General features: G+C 43.9%; 1 protein-coding gene across 1 annotated transcript; it reads right to left on the reverse strand.

Annotated features, from left to right (window-relative positions):
* Positions 1-1,172: 1,172 nt before the first annotated feature.
* LOC120033951 (oxysterol-binding protein-related protein 6-like) lies at positions 1,173-15,458 on the reverse strand. Its single transcript, XM_038980354.1, has 19 exons — positions 15,402-15,458; positions 15,064-15,117; positions 14,778-14,891; positions 14,226-14,408; positions 13,893-13,983; positions 13,629-13,750; positions 13,044-13,177; positions 10,652-10,773; positions 10,272-10,405; positions 9,314-9,415; positions 8,825-9,005; positions 4,319-4,608; positions 3,501-3,638; positions 3,210-3,352; positions 2,768-2,912; positions 2,433-2,583; positions 2,033-2,159; positions 1,585-1,707; positions 1,173-1,284 (listed from the first exon to the last, which is right to left on the reverse strand). The coding sequence occupies exons 1-19, from the start codon at positions 15,438-15,440 to the stop codon at positions 1,173-1,175; spliced, it is 2,505 nt and encodes an 834-aa protein (XP_038836282.1). The 5' UTR covers positions 15,441-15,458.
* Positions 15,459-16,808: the final 1,350 nt, after the last annotated feature.

Consider the following 16,808-nt stretch of genomic DNA (forward strand, 5'->3'; position numbering starts at 1 on the left):
TTATAGACGTAAACTCATAAGGGAATATGTTGTATATCTATAGGCATTTTACATTCCCTGCATTGGGCAATAGTAAAATAGATTATTCCAGTTAAACAACTGCTTACAATAACTGTGATACTCAGTTTCAAAGAACAACATTTTCTTTTAGTTTAGTATTTATTTGATAATAGATTAGAAAACAATTCATTTTGGACGATTCCCGCTATAGCCCTCCAATTGTTTTTTACACTGAAATGTAACAAGGGTTCTCTTTTCCGCAAAACCCACTGTTGAAACATCCATAAAAAGACTTCATAATATCAACCTAAATCAAGGTCTAAAAGATAACCCTCAAAAGCATTAAAACATCGATAAAACTCACTCTAGATAGAGAAATGCAAGGGGGGGGAACTAAAGGGAAGCGGAGGGAAGGCTCTTTAAAACGGGTGAGGAAGGAGACAGATGGGAGGCATTCAGTGACTCATACCAATGTGTCATTTAAAACAAGTCCAAAGATGTAAAGTACAACTCGACATGATTGTCTAAATATACAAAAACACAGTGAGACCATCGAGAGTGCAAGAGGTAGCCCTTTCTTACCCATAAAACCCCATTAATCCACAGCCGTCTTAAAAACAATCCCCTGCCCTGGTTATTTCCCCTTTATAGGAGTGAGCATTTGATATCACAAATTGATTTAAATAAATCTGCATATATACCTAAAAAGTCGACAAGTGCTTAAATATATTAGACATCTTACATTGACAAAAGCATCATGCATCTTCGATAACATGCACGGTAACATTATTCAAAACGCTATGTCGGATCTCCGACCACTAATGCAGAAAACTTGGCAGTTAAAAATGCATGAACCAATTTCAATCTGGTTATTTTCAAGGCAGTTTACATTTTGCGGACACCAGAGGGGTTACTGGGGGTGTGGAGGATCGGCATCAACGTGGGAACATCAGACTTGAAGGCAAAGATCCAAAGTAGTCCTCATCTACTCCATGTTGACATTTCCTCTCTCCATGGCAGACAGTCACCCTGGAATGAATCATCCATGCCGCCAAAACTCCCTTCACCTCTCCTCTTCCTTAGTGGAACTTTAGTATCTGCGTTCAGTAGTCTCATTGGGCTGTAATAGTCTATGATGAAGCCAAAATGACAGGAGGCTCTGCCAGGTCTACTCAACACCACAGATCCAAGTTCTTGGTGTTGGCGAAGCCTGGCTGATCACGGATCTTCCAGTAGGTGCCGTTGCTCAGCCAGCTCTCATTCCCTGCCGCATCCAGCTCTTTCCTGAAGGAGGGAAGAGTATATTTACTTTCTAGTGTGAGGTAACCTTTAAACGGGGCGTCAATAGAGGCCTTCGAGGAAGCGCAGACACTGTGCACGAATACACAATGTCACATCAGTGGTCACCAACTCAAGTCCTGGAAAAGCTACAGGTGCAGGCTTTTATTCCAACCCTGCCCTAACACCCGATTCAGCTAATCATAAAGACCCTGAATAGCTGTGTTGGTTACCATTGCCTTGCCCCTTCTACAATAAATGCTCTTTGATTGCCTAAGGCGGGAAGGGACAGTTGGCGAGACTCACCTGAAGAAACGAGGCACGTGCGCCTCTCCCTTCTTGGCCAGCTCTTTTCGTCGGTCCCTCTGTTTCTGCTCTACTTCCTCCTTCTTACTGTCAGCCCCAGCTACATCTCCCTCCTCCAGGATCCTACGGGGAAAGAATAGTGGAGAGATGAAGCGCTTCAGCTGCACTCTGCATGAAAGAATCTAAGGTGTTAACAGGGTCAATTGTGTGTACAGTACCATCGCACGCAGCCACATCAATGCACAACACAGCTCCCTGGCATTTGAGGAAGTAAAATGTCACTGAACGATACCACCTACTGAACAGGACCCACAGTTTTTCCTGGTCATATCGCATTCAAGAAGTATTCCTAGCCCTACTTCCAGCGCATTTGACAAATCTAATTATGTGCACATGACTAAACATCCTCTATGTACGCATTACTGAGCAGGTTGAACGGTGGTCTCACCTCTGGTCTGGCCTATAGCGGGTGTCTGAGGGAGGCAGGACCTTCTTCAGTTCAGGGGTCAGCTCATTGAGCTCCCTGGCGTAGCGACCGAAGCCGTAGTACTGGAAGTGGTCATCAGGCTGAGGGTCTGGAGATGGAAGAAACAGGGAACTGTGAGGCGATACATAGTGCCTGTACTATAGAGTGGATTACGGACTCGCGGATTGAGGGAAAACATCCATAGTCTTTGCAAAGAGGATCACAAGATAGAATTCACAGAAATAGTATGGGATTCGGGAAAATATAATAGGCACAATGGTGTGGATTACACACTTTTATAGGATAAACTACAATATCAACATTGGATTAGGATTATCGTACATAGCAGATAAGGAATTGTTCAGATAATAGCAGTACTCACTGGGCTTCCAGATGCACTTTGGGTTAGGCAGGGTGTCACAGAAGATGCCCTCGTGCCACAGCCCACCAAACTGGTGGACCACCTCTCCCGCTTGGTTCAGAACCTGGCCCTGCACCTCGTTCTTACTCGTCTCTGAGGTCCAGTAGCGGGACTGAGGGCGAGAGCAATGTCAATGGCAACCTAGTAGGTAGTTCCATACGTAAAGCTATGTACATTTCAAAATGTCTAGACCCAATTTAAACTGTTGACCATTTATTTGACTCATTATGGGTCCCATTAGGGGGTTATTCTTCAATTGAGCTTTGTGCTCTATGGGCACCGGTCAGGGGTCTCACCTTGACGAAGGAGATCTTGCAGGTGCAGAGGTCACTCTTGGTGTTCCTGATGGTCACCTCTCCGTAGTGCTCCAGCCACCTCTGCTGACTCAGGACGTTGTGGACGCAGGTCACCGCTTTGTTCCACTCGTAGTGATCCCCATATCTAGAGGGTGGAGGGAGAGAGCCATGGGTTTAAAATTCATGGACACCTGAGCCGGTTTCAATACTATGAACCTATCATTGAATAGCATAGTCAATTATACTTTCGAGCACGTGACAGCTAACAAGTAGAGCATTTGGCGAATGCCTTTTCAAATCTTAAAATCAGCTCAATCAAAACACGGTCCTTGAGCTTGTACTTTGAACAATGGATCAATACATTCAAAACGACGATGTGAAAGTCGGGTTACATTCCTCCTTTATTTGGTCAAATAATGATGGAATTTGCATCAACGCTCACTTTGGCAACTTGACATTCACTGGACCAGAGGAGATGATCTCCAAAGACTTCCCCCAGAACTTGTTCTTCCATTGCTGGTCTTGCCAGAAGGTGAAGTTCTCAGACTCTGCGTGCACGGCGGAGCAGGGCGGGTGGTGGCTGACCTGGGAACAGAAAGGAAACACCTTAAACAACTGAATCTTCAGTGGAAGACACCCTGGATCAGCTTTAGAGGTTACTTGCCCTTGCAGATGGCATCGAGGATGATTCAGGGTCAAGATCATTCACTGATCAGGCTTATTCAACTCCTACCTGCTCAGCGACGTAGCGGAAGCCGCGCTCCTTGCGGTGGCTCTCGTAAGTCTCTCCCAGGACGGGGTTGAAGGGCTTGTAGCGGTTCCGCCAGGTGGCCCAGGCATAGCCAGAGATAGAGAAAACTCCAATGTATAGCTTCATGAAAAATAAGATACGGGAAAACGGATGAGTGAAATCACACCCATCAACAATATCAAAATGGCCCCGGAAGCATACTGCTACCCAAATACTTAATATACGCAAGAACCACAATATACAGTTTTACATACCAAATCTGCAATTCACATTGACCCCATTCGTTGTTTGTTGTTTTCACCGTTTCTCTAATGCACACTCTACCCACACAGCAGACTTTCACATATGCTGCTACTACTACTGTTGTTTATCATCTATCATGATTGCCTAGTCACTTTTACGCCTACCTACATGTACATACTGTATTACCTCTACCTCATACCCATGCACATTGACTCGGTACTGGTACTCCTTGTATATAGCCTCGTTATTGTTATTTTGTGTTACCATTTCCTATTTTTATTATATGTATTTTTTGGGGGTCTTTTTTACTCTGCATTGTTGGGAATGGGCTCGTAAGTAAGCCTTTCGTGGTAAACTGGTTGTATTCGGCACGTGACCAATACCATTTGATTTGAGAAAGCGTAGACCTTGAGACCAATAGCATTTTTGCAGATTTCACCTAAGCAAGTCTACAGGTGTATAAATTCACTTGAAACAGCACCAACGCTGGCATTGGAGCACAAACCTATACTGGAGCTGCTTCGTTTTAAGGTCAGGCACATGTCGGGCCACCTTACCATCCTTTCGAAGGGGTCCTCTGTGCGGTTGGCGATGTCCAGAAGCTCAGAGTACTCCAGCTCTTCGCTCACTCTCTGCAGCAGGCTCAGAGGTTCGTTGAGGCCACAGGGCATGGACACACGTGACAGGTCCTTGCCAATGTTGTTGTACAGGATGGTCATGATGCCAATGTGGCTGTTGTCGACACAGTTGGCGGGCAGGACGGTGCGGCGGCCTGTGTTGGTGGGCACGGTGCTGACCATGTCCGGGGCTCTGGACACGCTGGTGCGGTAGTTCAGGGTGGCAGAGGCTGCCAGGGGGAGAGGGCATATGACAAAAGGTTAGATGGAATTCTATACATTTTCTATTGAATCTCATGTTTTTTTTATGATTACACCCAGCACTTAGGGCTTGAAAGCTTGAATATACACTGCTCAAAAAAATAAAGGGAACACTTAAACAACACAATGTAACTCCAAGTCAATCACACTTCTGTGAAATCAAACTGTCCACTTAGGAAGCAACACTGATTGACAATAAATGTCACATGCTGTTGTGCAAATGGAATAGACAAAAGGTGGAAATTATAGGCAATTAGTAAGACACCCCCAAAAAAGGAATGGTTCTGCAGGTGGTGACCACAGACCACTTCTCAGTTCCTATGCTTCCTGGCTGATGTTTTGGTCACTTTTGAATGCTGGCGGTGCTTTCACTCTAGTGGTAGCATGAGACGGAGTCTACAACCCACACAAGTGGCTGAGGTAGTGCAGTTCATCCAGGATGGCACATCAATGCGAGCTGTGGCAAAAAGGTTTGCTGTGTCTGTCAGCGTAGTGTCCAGAGCATGGAGGCGCTACCAGGAGACAGGCCAGTACATCAGGAGACGTGGAGGAGGCCGTAGGAGGGCAACAACCCAGCAGCAGGACCGCTACCTCCGCCTTTGTGCAAGGAGGTGCACTGCCAGAGCCCTGCAAAATGACCTCCAGCAGGCCACAAATGTGCATGTGTCAGCATATGGTCTCACAAGGGGTCTGAGGATCTCATCTCGGTACCTAATGGCAGTCAGGCTACCTCTGGCGAGCACATGGAGGGCTGTGCGGCCCCACAAAGAAATGCCACCCCACACCATGACTGACCCACCGCCAAACCGGTCATGCTGGAGGATGTTGCAGGCAGCAGAACGTTCTCCACGGCGTCTCCAGACTCTGTCACGTCTGTCACATGTGCTCAGTGTGAACCTGCTTTCATCTGTGAAGAGCACAGGGCGCCAGTAGCGGATTTGCCAATCTTGGTGTTCTCTGGCAAATGCCAAACGTCCTGCACGGTGTTGGGCTGTAAGCACAACCCCCACCTGTGGACGTCGGGCCCTCATACCACCCTCATGGAGTCTGTTTCTGACCGTTTGAGCAGACACATGCACATTTGTGGCCTGCTGGAGGTCATTTTGCAGGGCTCTGGCAGTGCACCTCCTTGCACAAAGGCGGAGGTAGCGGTCCTGCTGCTGGGTTGTTGCCCTCCTACGGCCTCCTCCACGTCTCCTGATGTACTGCCCTGTCTCCTGGTAGCGCCTCCATGCTCTGGACACTACGCTGACAGACACAGCAAACCTTTTTGCCACAGCTCGCATTGATGTGCCATCCTGGATGAACTGCACTACCTGAGACACTTGTGTGGGTTGTAGACTCCGTCTCATGCTACCACTAGAGTGAAAGCACCGCCAGCATTCAAAAGTGACCAAAACATCAGCCAGGAAGCATAGGAACTGAGAAGTGGTCTGTGGTCACCACCTGCAGAACCATTCCTTTTTTGGGGGTGTCTTACTAATTGCCTATAATTTCCACCTTTTGTCTATTCCATTTGCACAACAGCATGTGACATTTATTGTCAATCAGTGTTGCTTCCTAAGTGGACAGTTTGATTTCACAGAAGTGTGATTGACTTGGAGTTACATTGTGTTGTTTAAGTGTTCCCTTTATTTTTTTGAGCAGTGTATATTTAAAAAATAGACATGGTTCACAAGATTCAGCCCTTAAAGGTAAAGTTCCGGATTTTCTCCAGGGTTAGATGAACTTGTGATTACACTATGTCTCCGCGTTCAGTTTGAAGGAAGTTGCCAAATAGCATTGGCGCAATTCCTGGAAGTCTATGGGAATAGCTAGCATGCTAGCTGTTCATGTAGACTTCGTCATTGCGCTAACGCTAGTTAGCATTGGCTTGCAAAACTACAGGTAACTGGCGGCTCTTATGGTGTGGGGTGCATTTTCCTGGCATGGTTTGGGGCCACTCAACCCCTTAGAGGGAAAGGTAACAGCCAGTAAATACACAGCCATTCTGAGTGCTCACCTTCGACCTATGGTGAAGCATTTATATGCTGAGAGGAGTGGCCTCTTCCAAGATGACAATGCCCCCACCCACAAAGTACGAGTGGTCACAATATGGTTTGATGAGCAATAAAAATTGGCCATCTCAGTCACCAGATCTCAACCTAATTGAACAGCCTGGTCTCAGACTAGACATAACATAGTAAAAGTAAATCCAGGACACTCAAATTAGTATGATATGGTTACATAAAGACCAATGGTTACTTAAGGCAAAAACAAAAAGTAGGGTGGTGGGTGGGGTTGGATGGGTGGGCGTTTAATGCAAATGTCTAGCAACTCAAAGGTTGCGAGTTCGAATCTGACAACTTCAGCATTTTAGCTAACACTTCCACTAACCTAACCCCTAAACTTAACCCTTAGCTTACGTTAGCTGCCTAGCTAGAATTCGTAACATCTATTTTGCAAATTCGTAACATATAATACAAATTGTAATTTGTAACATACCATCCGGAATCGGTGATGGAGTCCACAAATACAAAAGCATACGAAATGGAGTGTCTTGGATTTACATACAGAATAACACGAAATGCTCTGAGACCAGGTTGAATTGAACACTTTATGGTAGATTCTGGAGTAGCACTTGAGCCAGCATTTTCTATCACAATCTACCAAACACCAAATTACGGAATTTCTGGTGGGAAAATGGTGTCGCAACCCTCCAAGAGAGTTCCAGACGCTTGTAGAATCTATGCCAAGGCGCATTGAAGCAGTTCTGCCGGCTCATGGTGGCCCAGCGCCCTATTAAGACCTATGTTGGTGTTTCCTTTATTTTGGCAGTTACCTTCATACTGGACGCAGAGACATAAAAACGGTATCCACGAGTTTATCTTGGATAGATAAACGGTAAATAGACATTTTTATGATTGAATGTATGCCAGAGGGCCAATGTCTATTGTTTTGCCTAGCAGACACTTGGCTAACAGGACCACAATGGAAACAAATCTTCAGACTTTGTGCATATAATCATCAGCAATTTTTGGTACATTCATATGTTGCCTAGTGTGGTTTCTTTATGCATTTTAAATAGTCAAATCAAGGCTTCTTTACCAAAACGCTGAACCATCCCTTTAAAAAGTCTGAAGGCCCAAAGCCGTCAAGGAAAGGAGGATGGTGAGAGGCAAAATTGAGTCTCGATTTCTCCATCTTCCAAATTAGAGTTGGACGTTGGATCGAGGTGGAAGGTATGAAGTTTAAATAATGAAATGTCTATACAGATTAGACAATAATGCATTTGTTAAATTGTCACCAGTCCCACAAAACCAAAGAGACACCTCAGGAGTACAAAGAGGAAGGAGGAGAGTGATGATAAAATCATGGTAATAGAATGACTACTGGACATTTTCAGGGTCCAATCAGCATGCTTGCGTGTACAACATTGAAAATGTACCATTTTCAAATAAATTATGTGCATCAATGAATTAAAACGATCCATATGGGACTTCCAATATGGCCGCAATTCACCACCACTCCACTGATACTTCAGTTTGACCATTCCCAAAATACCTTTTGTTTGCAGTTGGTCCGGGGATACTGCCTCTGCAGGCAAAGTAGAAGCTATATTCAGAAAACGTAATAAAATTACATTTGTACACATATATATACACAGACATACCCAACGTTGGTGTCAGCCGAGTTTATGAGTATAACTACCTAGATAGAGCTGGGCAATATGGACAAAAATCCATATTGCCCAAAATTACTGGATTATCACGATAACGATAAATTGAAAGACAAGTTAACATTAATATGCACCAGTTTCTTTTTTATATTACCCTTAAAACTACTACTTTGAATGTGGGGCCATCAATTGTCCTGTTAATTGCCCACATTTAACAGACTTATTTCATACTACACATTCCTCTAGTAAAGTCTACTTATCGTTATAATCGATATCAGTGAAACGTCCTCGATAAATGGTCGGTATCAATCATTTTCGGTTTATCGTCCCAGGTTTACTAGATACTGCTGAATTTAAAACATATTGTTATTTATATTTCAAGACGAAAACTTAAATGGACCGAACTGCACTCAAGGTATAATGGGACTGCTCAAACACAATATTATAGAACACATCTTTAGAGTTTCCGCTCTAGTCATTCTACTTCTATGACCACAGTTGAATAGTAATATATAGTCGCCGCTCACCATGGACCTCGTCTGGCTCAGAGTTACTGGTGGTGGTGATGTCACTTAGCCCGGATTCATCAGACTCCTCTTCGCCGTTTTCTGAGTTCTCACAGACGATGACATCTCTGGCGTCATAGTACTCGGCCATGGAGTCGGCCAGCGAGGGGGTGCGCTGCACAGAGCAACCCTTAGAGGGCGTCTTCTCAGCATTCTGAGGAGAAGGGGGAGAGGAAGGGAGGATAAGAGTGAGCGAAGGAGGTAGAGTAAGATTATAGTAAACAGGAAGCATACAAAATGAAGAACGCCTTCAGATGGATAAGTGATGTCAGTAATGTCTTACAAAAGTTAAGTTAAGGAAGAAAACCGTGCTCATTAGAGAATCCCTTACAGGCACAAACAGACGCAGAGACAGGCAGACACACAGTACACCGCTAGACACGCACATGCATTCAGAAACAAGTGGCAGCCTGCCTCTTCCTGAGTGGGGGTTGGCGGCTGAACACACACCTGGTCCTGACGCACAGTGCTGTAGGACTCCTTGGAGCCCCCCGTGGATCCAGAGGAAAGGGACAGGGAATGAACTTTGGTTTGGCAAGACTGCACCTCCAGCTGGAGACACACAAACAGTGACTTATTAGTATACTGTAGAGAAATTGTATGAAAAGCAAGCACAATATTAAGCTCATTTCCCATTGTCACATTATTTATCAACCTTGACCCACATGCAGGTAAGTTGGACAACATTTACAGTATGAACATTTGGTGGAAGTTTTCCCTCTCTGATTTCCTCAGAACTCTTTCAGCTTTGTCAGATCCATCCAGGACAAAACAATTGATGCAGCATATTCAACCAATACAAACTATCCTAGTTCTATTTTTATAGTAATTAATGAAGCTCAACGACATCTAGTAACTCGGATCAAATAGATCAGTTTGTGGGAGGTTTTATTTGTTTCACCAATATAAATCTAACAATTTCCCTCTGTGTGAACAAGTGTCTTTACATTTGAAAAGTATTTTGTTGTTGCATCCAGGCAGGCTCAAAACAGGGGAACTGGGAGGAACGATTCTGCCCCTGATAGGCAGTACCTAGATGTCCCAACCCCAAACAGCCCAAACCAGTTCTGTCTGGTTTCACACACTTGAACAACAGCAGGCTGAGACTGAAGTATATTTGGGAAGGAGAAAGCAAGAGAAAGTGAGAGAATAGGTGTGGCCCATAGAAACCTCTGCTGTGTGTGTTTTAAACAGAGACCACAGGTGTTACGAACTAAATGTGAAATCAGGCCTTTCTATTGGTCGCTAGGTCTCTTCCTGCTCTTGTTACTTCCAAAAAAACTCAAAAGAAATGTAGGTCTCTCGTTTGGAGCCATTAACAATGGTCCGTGTTGTCAGTGTATGGCAGGATGTCAGTTTCTGCGTGTGTACTGCAAATATGAGTGTGTGTCCAGGGCGGGCCTCTTACCTCAGACAGTGTGCTACACAGGGTGGCCAGTTGATTGGAGGTGGATGAGCGCAGGTCGGGACCGGTCCAAGCCTGTCGGACCCGCTCACGCTCCAGCGCGAGCACCTCGTGGATGGATTTGAGAGACGCATGAACTGAGAAGATTATGGCAGACCAAAGTCATTTTCATTTGATTTCCTGTTTCATTCATCCATACCAACATACATCCCTAAGTAACTAAGCAAGTCATCACTGGATTGCAGTGGTCTACATAGGTCCTTTTTTTATGTTGCAGAACCAGCTTCACTCTACCAGCTCTGCACATGGCATTTCCTATGTGGAACTTTATTAACACCCAAATCGAATGAGCCCCAAAACCCTTGTAACCCCCCCTCTCTTACCCTTATGGGACACAGCACAAATCTCCTGCTGGATCTTCTTGGCTTCGGGGGAGGTTATGAGAGGATTGGAGAGCTGTGAGTACACATAGTCTGGGATGGACGGCACCGAGGAGGCTCCCACACTCAGGTGGTTGGACGATGTGCTCAGGTGGCTGGAGGTAAACTGAGGGAGGAGAGGGGGAAGGAGGGAGGGAGGAGAAGGGAAAGGATGTCTGTAGAAAGCCATTTTTCCCCCCCCAGTCACGTTCTAGTGATGCACGCTAGCATCAAAAAGCCCTGTAGCTATAGTATATCAGAAAAGCTTTACACTGACGTCGGGACCTTGACCAACGTAATAGTGAGTGATGACCATGAACACACAAGAACGATGGCTATAATTATGCTCAACGAGTACATTATTCTCCTGGCTTTATCTAGCTCTATTTGTGATATTTGACCTTGCCTGTTGCTAGATCGTTCCGTAAATCAGTCCTCCGATGACATCTACCATGTTGTAGACAATAACCATCTAATTACATGTTTGTTAACTTGCACGAGCTGCCTCAAGCTGGAAGTTGTCTCTCCACTTCAATTTAAACAAGCCACTTTGACGGCTAACTGCGCACACAACTTTTCATGACGCAGGAAGTGAGTTTATATATTGTATGTTACTAGCGTTACTTCTTTTGTAGAATCTCTGCACTCTATTGCTGCGTTTTTAACTTTTAACCATAAGATTGTTTATTCAATGTGTCAATGTGTTTGTACCGGTCCCTAAATCATAAATGAAAAATGAGGGGTCAGGCAGGAACCGTGGGTGAAAGTGGATGAGTTAGAGGATTCTGAAAGACCCATGACACGGAAATGTCGAGAAAATGTTCATATCCAATGACTAATGTCTTGTACAGTTGGTATCAAAAGTATTCAGCTCCTTGAATTTGTTCACATTTTACTGTGTTACAAAGAGGAATTCAAATGGATTAAATTGTTATTTTTTTGTCAACAATAGACAATATTCTAATGTCAAAGTGGAAGGATTTTTATTTATTTTTTATTAAAAATGAAACACTAATATACCTTGATTAGATAAGTATTCACCCCCAAGTCATTACATGTTTGAAACACTTTTGGCAGAATTTACAACTGTGAGTCTTCTTGAGTAAGTCTATAAGAGCTTTGCACACATGGATTGTGCAATATTTGCCCATTATTCTTTTCAAAATTCTTCAAGCTGTGTCAAGGTGTTGGGGGATCATAGCTAGACAGCAATTGTCAAGTCTTGCCATAGATTTTCAAGCAGATTTAAGTCAAAACTAACTTCGGTCTTCTTGGTAAGCAACTCCAGTGTAGCTTTGGCCTTGTGTTGTATGTTATTTTATTAATTTAACTAGGCAAGTCAGTTAAGAACAAAGTCTTATTTACAATGATGGCCTACCCCGGCCAAACAATAACCGGGATGACGCTGGGCCAATTATGCGCCGCCCTATGGGATGTCCTGCTGAAAGTTGAATTCCTCTCCCACTGTCTGGCATAAAGCAGACTAAAGCAGGTTTTCCTCCAAGTTGTGGCCCTGTGTTTAGCTCCATCCCATGTATTTTTATCCTGAAACTCCCCAGTATGTTGATGACAAGCATACCCATACCATGATGCAGCCGCCACCATGCTTGAAAATAAAGAGGCAGTTACTCAGTCATGTGTTGTTTGACCCAAACATAAGGCTTTGCATTTAGGCGAAAAAGTATGTTCCTTTGCAGTGTTTTTTTTACCCCAGGATTACTTTAGGGTTTTGGGATAATTGTATTCTGTATATTTATTGGTATTACAATTTTCAATGTCATTCAGGCCATCATTGTAGAGTCACTACAATGTTGATTCATCCTCAGTTCTCTCCCGTCACAGCCATAGAACTCCATAGTCATTTTAAAAATCCCCAATGGCCTCATGGTGACATCCCTGAGCAGTTTCCTTCCTGTCCTGCAGCTCAGTTCAGAATGACAAGCATCGTTGATATGTCTAGGCTACCTGCCACCCCCAAATCACGTAAGTAATAGTACTTTGGGGGTGGCAGGTAGCCTAGTGGTTAGAGCGTTGGGCCAGTAACCGAAACGTTGCTAGATCGAATCCCCGAGCTGACAAGGTAAAAATCTGCCGTTCTGCCCCTGAACAAGGCAGTTCCTAGGCCGTCATTGAAATTAAGAATTTGTTCTTTACTGACTTTCCTAGTTAAATAAAGAATAAATTGTCAAACTACATTTTACTCCTGAACTAATTTAGGCTTGCAGGTGAATACTTATGCAACAACTATATATTTTAGCCATGACATTTTTGTTATATCATTTTATCTTTGACAGAACATTGTGAACAATGACAAAAAAAAGACCGTTAAATCTATTTAATCCCACTTTGTAACAACATACACCCACTGTATAGGACATGAGAACTTACCATGCCACAGGTTTCGACTCCAGAATGGGTGCGAGAATGACCAAATATCTTGTTCGTAGTCTTCCTCTCCTTCTTGGCCTTGGGGATATTAAGTGTCAGATTCTGAAAGACAAGTAGAATAGATATGCTCAGAATAAAGACTAGCCAACCACTAAATTAATATTCCAATGTCAAATACATGACAATTTTATTTGGTCACATGCGCCGAATACAACAGGTAGACCTTACAGTGAAATGCTTACTTAAAGCATTGTTGGTTAAGGGCTTGTAAGTAAAACATTTTTTTTTTCTCAAACTCAGTAAAAAATAGAAAATAAAAGTTACATAATTAAACAGCAGCAGTAAAATAACAATAGTGAGGCTATGTACAGGGGGTACCGGTACAGAGTCATTGTGCGGGGGCACCGGTTAGTCGATGTAATATGTACATGTATGTAGAGTTAAAGGGACTATGCATAGATAATAACAGAGAGTAGCAGCAGTCACCTCAGAAATTTTTATAGAGAACTGATCATATATGGTTGTGGAGTAGTGGCTAGGGTGGTGACCTTACCTGCAAGTTGATTCGTCGCTCTAGGTCACTGTTGGAGATGGGTTTCTGGCCACTCTCCAGCCAATTGAGCCTCTGAATGAGCTGGGCCAACTCAGTTAAGTCCGCCTGAGAACGAGCTAGCTCTGTGGGGGTCAAGGGTCAGAGAAGATTATTAAGAAAGCTTTGGAGCGAAGGCTTAATTCTGAAAGTAACTGGATATTCATTTAATGCTGAATTGTAAAGTGACAGCCTTGATTCCCTAGCTTCACCATGGCAATACCTTACCTTGGGAGCAGGTATCGGACTGGTGGGTCTGCTGGAGCCATGCTGCCACCTTGCCGTTGACCCCTGGGGCTGCTGTGGGCGAAACCTCCATCTCCGCCTGGTAGACAGAGGCAGAGCTGGCATAGTGAGGGTACTGGAAACCACATGATTTGGGGACAGAGGGAAAGAGACAGAATAAGTCAAGTGTCAGAGACCATTTTTATAAAGTCCTCTTTGTTCTATTCAGAATATAACTTCATCTATTTTGGTGGGACCAGAATGCACTTGGTTGTAGCACACCGCACTGCGAGTAGCAGACCACACTGCGTCATGCCCGTTTCTCTGGTCACTCACCATGCCTGGCATTGCAGCTTGGTTTCTCTGGGCTAGACTGGCCATGGCTGGCAACAACGTGCTGTTACCCATGGTGAGGGCATGGAGGACTCCGTGGTGGACGCCCAGGGCCTCGTTCTTCTTGAAGACACGATGGGCACACAGCTTGGTCAGCCATATGTAGAACAAGTCATTGCTCTTGGTCTAACAGGAGAGTGAATTTTACATTAATGGGGATATAGATAGATAAGAAACAGATGTGAAAAGGAAACGTGCGCAGTTCTTGACACAAACCGGTGTGCATGGCACCGACTATCATACTCCGTTCAAAGGCACTTAAATATTTTGTCTTGCCCATTCACCCTCTAAATGGCACACATACACAATCCATGTCTCAATTGTCCCAAGACTTAAAAATCTTTCTTTAACCTGTCTCCTACCCTTCTTCTACACTGATTGAAGTGGATTTAACAATTTACATCAATAAGGGATCATAGCTTTCACTTGGATTCACCTGGTCAGTCTGTCATGGAAAGAGCAGGTGCTCTTAATGTTTTGTATACTCAGTGTCACCTTGAGGTGGTATAAATAGTCTCCACTGTCCAGATCGATGCGCTTGGACTTCTTGTTGATGGACATGACAGCGAGGCTAACATCCAGGGAGCCATGGAGCTTTCCTCTTTGGATCTGATGAGTGGAACATTACAATGGATGAAAACCCCTCACTTTATTGTCCAATATGTATATAAAACAAGAACTCCGTAGCCTGTAACGTTTACAATATGGCGCCGACCGATTTCAGAAAGATTGCACTCATTACTTGAATTTGTGTTTTTAGTAGTGTATTGTGGATACATACATCCTGCTGTGTCTTTGAGTACTTGAGGATTCCTTTTTCCAACAGGAAGTACCTCTGAAAGAAGAGACCGAACCACATCAGACAGGGGTGTATTCATATGTGCACACCAGTAGCAAAACATTGTACAACGTAAAAAATAAAATAAAAAACACTTTGCAATGAAAACAAATTTCATTTGGGAAGCCCTGGATTAGTCCCTTCTAGCTGAGCATCTGCCATTTCCTTCCGTTTGGTTACTAGTGAATACACCGCAGGAAGTCAGAAGTGATGGTGAAACATAACTAATTGGCTTGCCAACTGCGCTTCAGTTGGCTTGCCAAGTATAGCCTTCACATTACCTTGTGCCAGCCCTTCATTGGGTACTTCCTCCTCTTCATCAGAAAGCCCTCACAGATGCCAGGGACGCTCATGTCCAGCCCTGAACCGATCCCCGAACCCATGTCCATATGGTCGTCCAACACCTCCCAGTGAGTGGAGTGCTATGGGGGGGAAGGAGATCAGTTCCATCAAGAACTTCATACTCAAAGTGGGCTGCATCCATAGAGATATTCATGATGGTTAAATACATCATTGGATGCATTATGGTGTAGAGAGGAGACCCATCATATACAAAGACATGCACACCCAAAACACACCAAGATCATTTTCATCAAAAGGAACGACTCAGAAACTACCTGTCGGGAGTTGCGTGACGACCCAACGCTGCCGTTCCGCGAGTGGCCGACCTTGGATACTCCAGCGGGAGACTTGTCCAGACTGCTCATCACTGATTGGCTGCTGTTGAGTGAGGGTGGGCACACCCGAGGGTCCATCATCACGATTGGATGAACAACGTCGCTAAAAGTAAGTCTGCTTTTCGGAAAGGTTCCCTCTGAGGAGGAAACGCAGCTCTGTGGAGACAAATTTACAGTAATGTGAGGAGACATGAAAAAAAAAAAAAAAAAAAAAAAAAAAAAAGTGGTGACATTTTACTGGTTTCACATTTGGCAACTTCATAAGCTTTAACTGTCCCATTTGTCAACCATGAGAAATCAGTCTTCAATTCAAGTGTGAGGAACACACACGCGCTGCCCCTGCTGCAGTTGGCCCTTGGATCACGAGTTCAGGAGAAGAATGAGAAAGACAACCTTCATATCATCCACCCCTCAACTTTATGGTTGACTTGGCCTTATAAAAAGACCATGGTGGACAAACCGGTAGTTGACAAGGTCCAGGAATACTGACCAAAGAATATGACGACGCAACATCAACAATGATTCAAAGATATTACTAGCAATTTTAAAAATTGTCAGTATTTTCAAAAAGACGCTGTTTTTAATTTCAGTAAAAACGCTTTTTCCTGAAAAAGTTTAAATTAGAGACCAAACCTGCAGCATGTGGGATTATCAAAAGTAGCAAACAGACAATCTACAGTAAAAAAATATATAATCTGAAAAGTTTCTAAAAAAACAAACACTACCGCTCAAGTTTTTTTAAACTATTTTCTACATTGTAGAATAATAGTGAAGACATCAAAACTATGAAATAACACATATGGAATCAGTGACAATTTATTGAAGGAGTTCCCACATATGCTGAACACTTGTTTGGCTGATTTTCCCTTCACTCTGCGGACAAATTTCTACCAGTTTGATGTCCATTGCTCTTGTTTCTTGGCTCAAGCAAGTCTCTTCTTATTGGTGTCCTTTAGTAGTGTTTTTTTTGCAGCAATTCGACCATGACGGCCTGTTTCACACAGTCTCCTC

This window comes from Salvelinus namaycush, chromosome 41, assembly GCF_016432855.1.
Source record: "Salvelinus namaycush isolate Seneca chromosome 41, SaNama_1.0, whole genome shotgun sequence".
NCBI classification, from domain to species: Eukaryota; Metazoa; Chordata; class Actinopteri; order Salmoniformes; family Salmonidae; genus Salvelinus; species Salvelinus namaycush.

Excerpts from the sequence above, each read along its gene's own strand:
- LOC120033951 (XM_038980354.1), bottom strand. The coding sequence starts at position 15,440 with ATGAAGAGGAGGAAGTACCCAATGAAGGGCTGGCACAAG. Across the intron at positions 14,892-15,063 it reads ACTCAAAGACACAGCAGGAT|ATCCAAAGAGGAAAGCTCCA; the intron begins GTATGTATCCAC and ends TCCACTCATCAG. Across the intron at positions 2,584-2,767 it reads GCAAGATCTCCTTCGTCAAG|TCCCGCTACTGGACCTCAGA; the intron begins GTGAGACCCCTG and ends TCTCGCCCTCAG.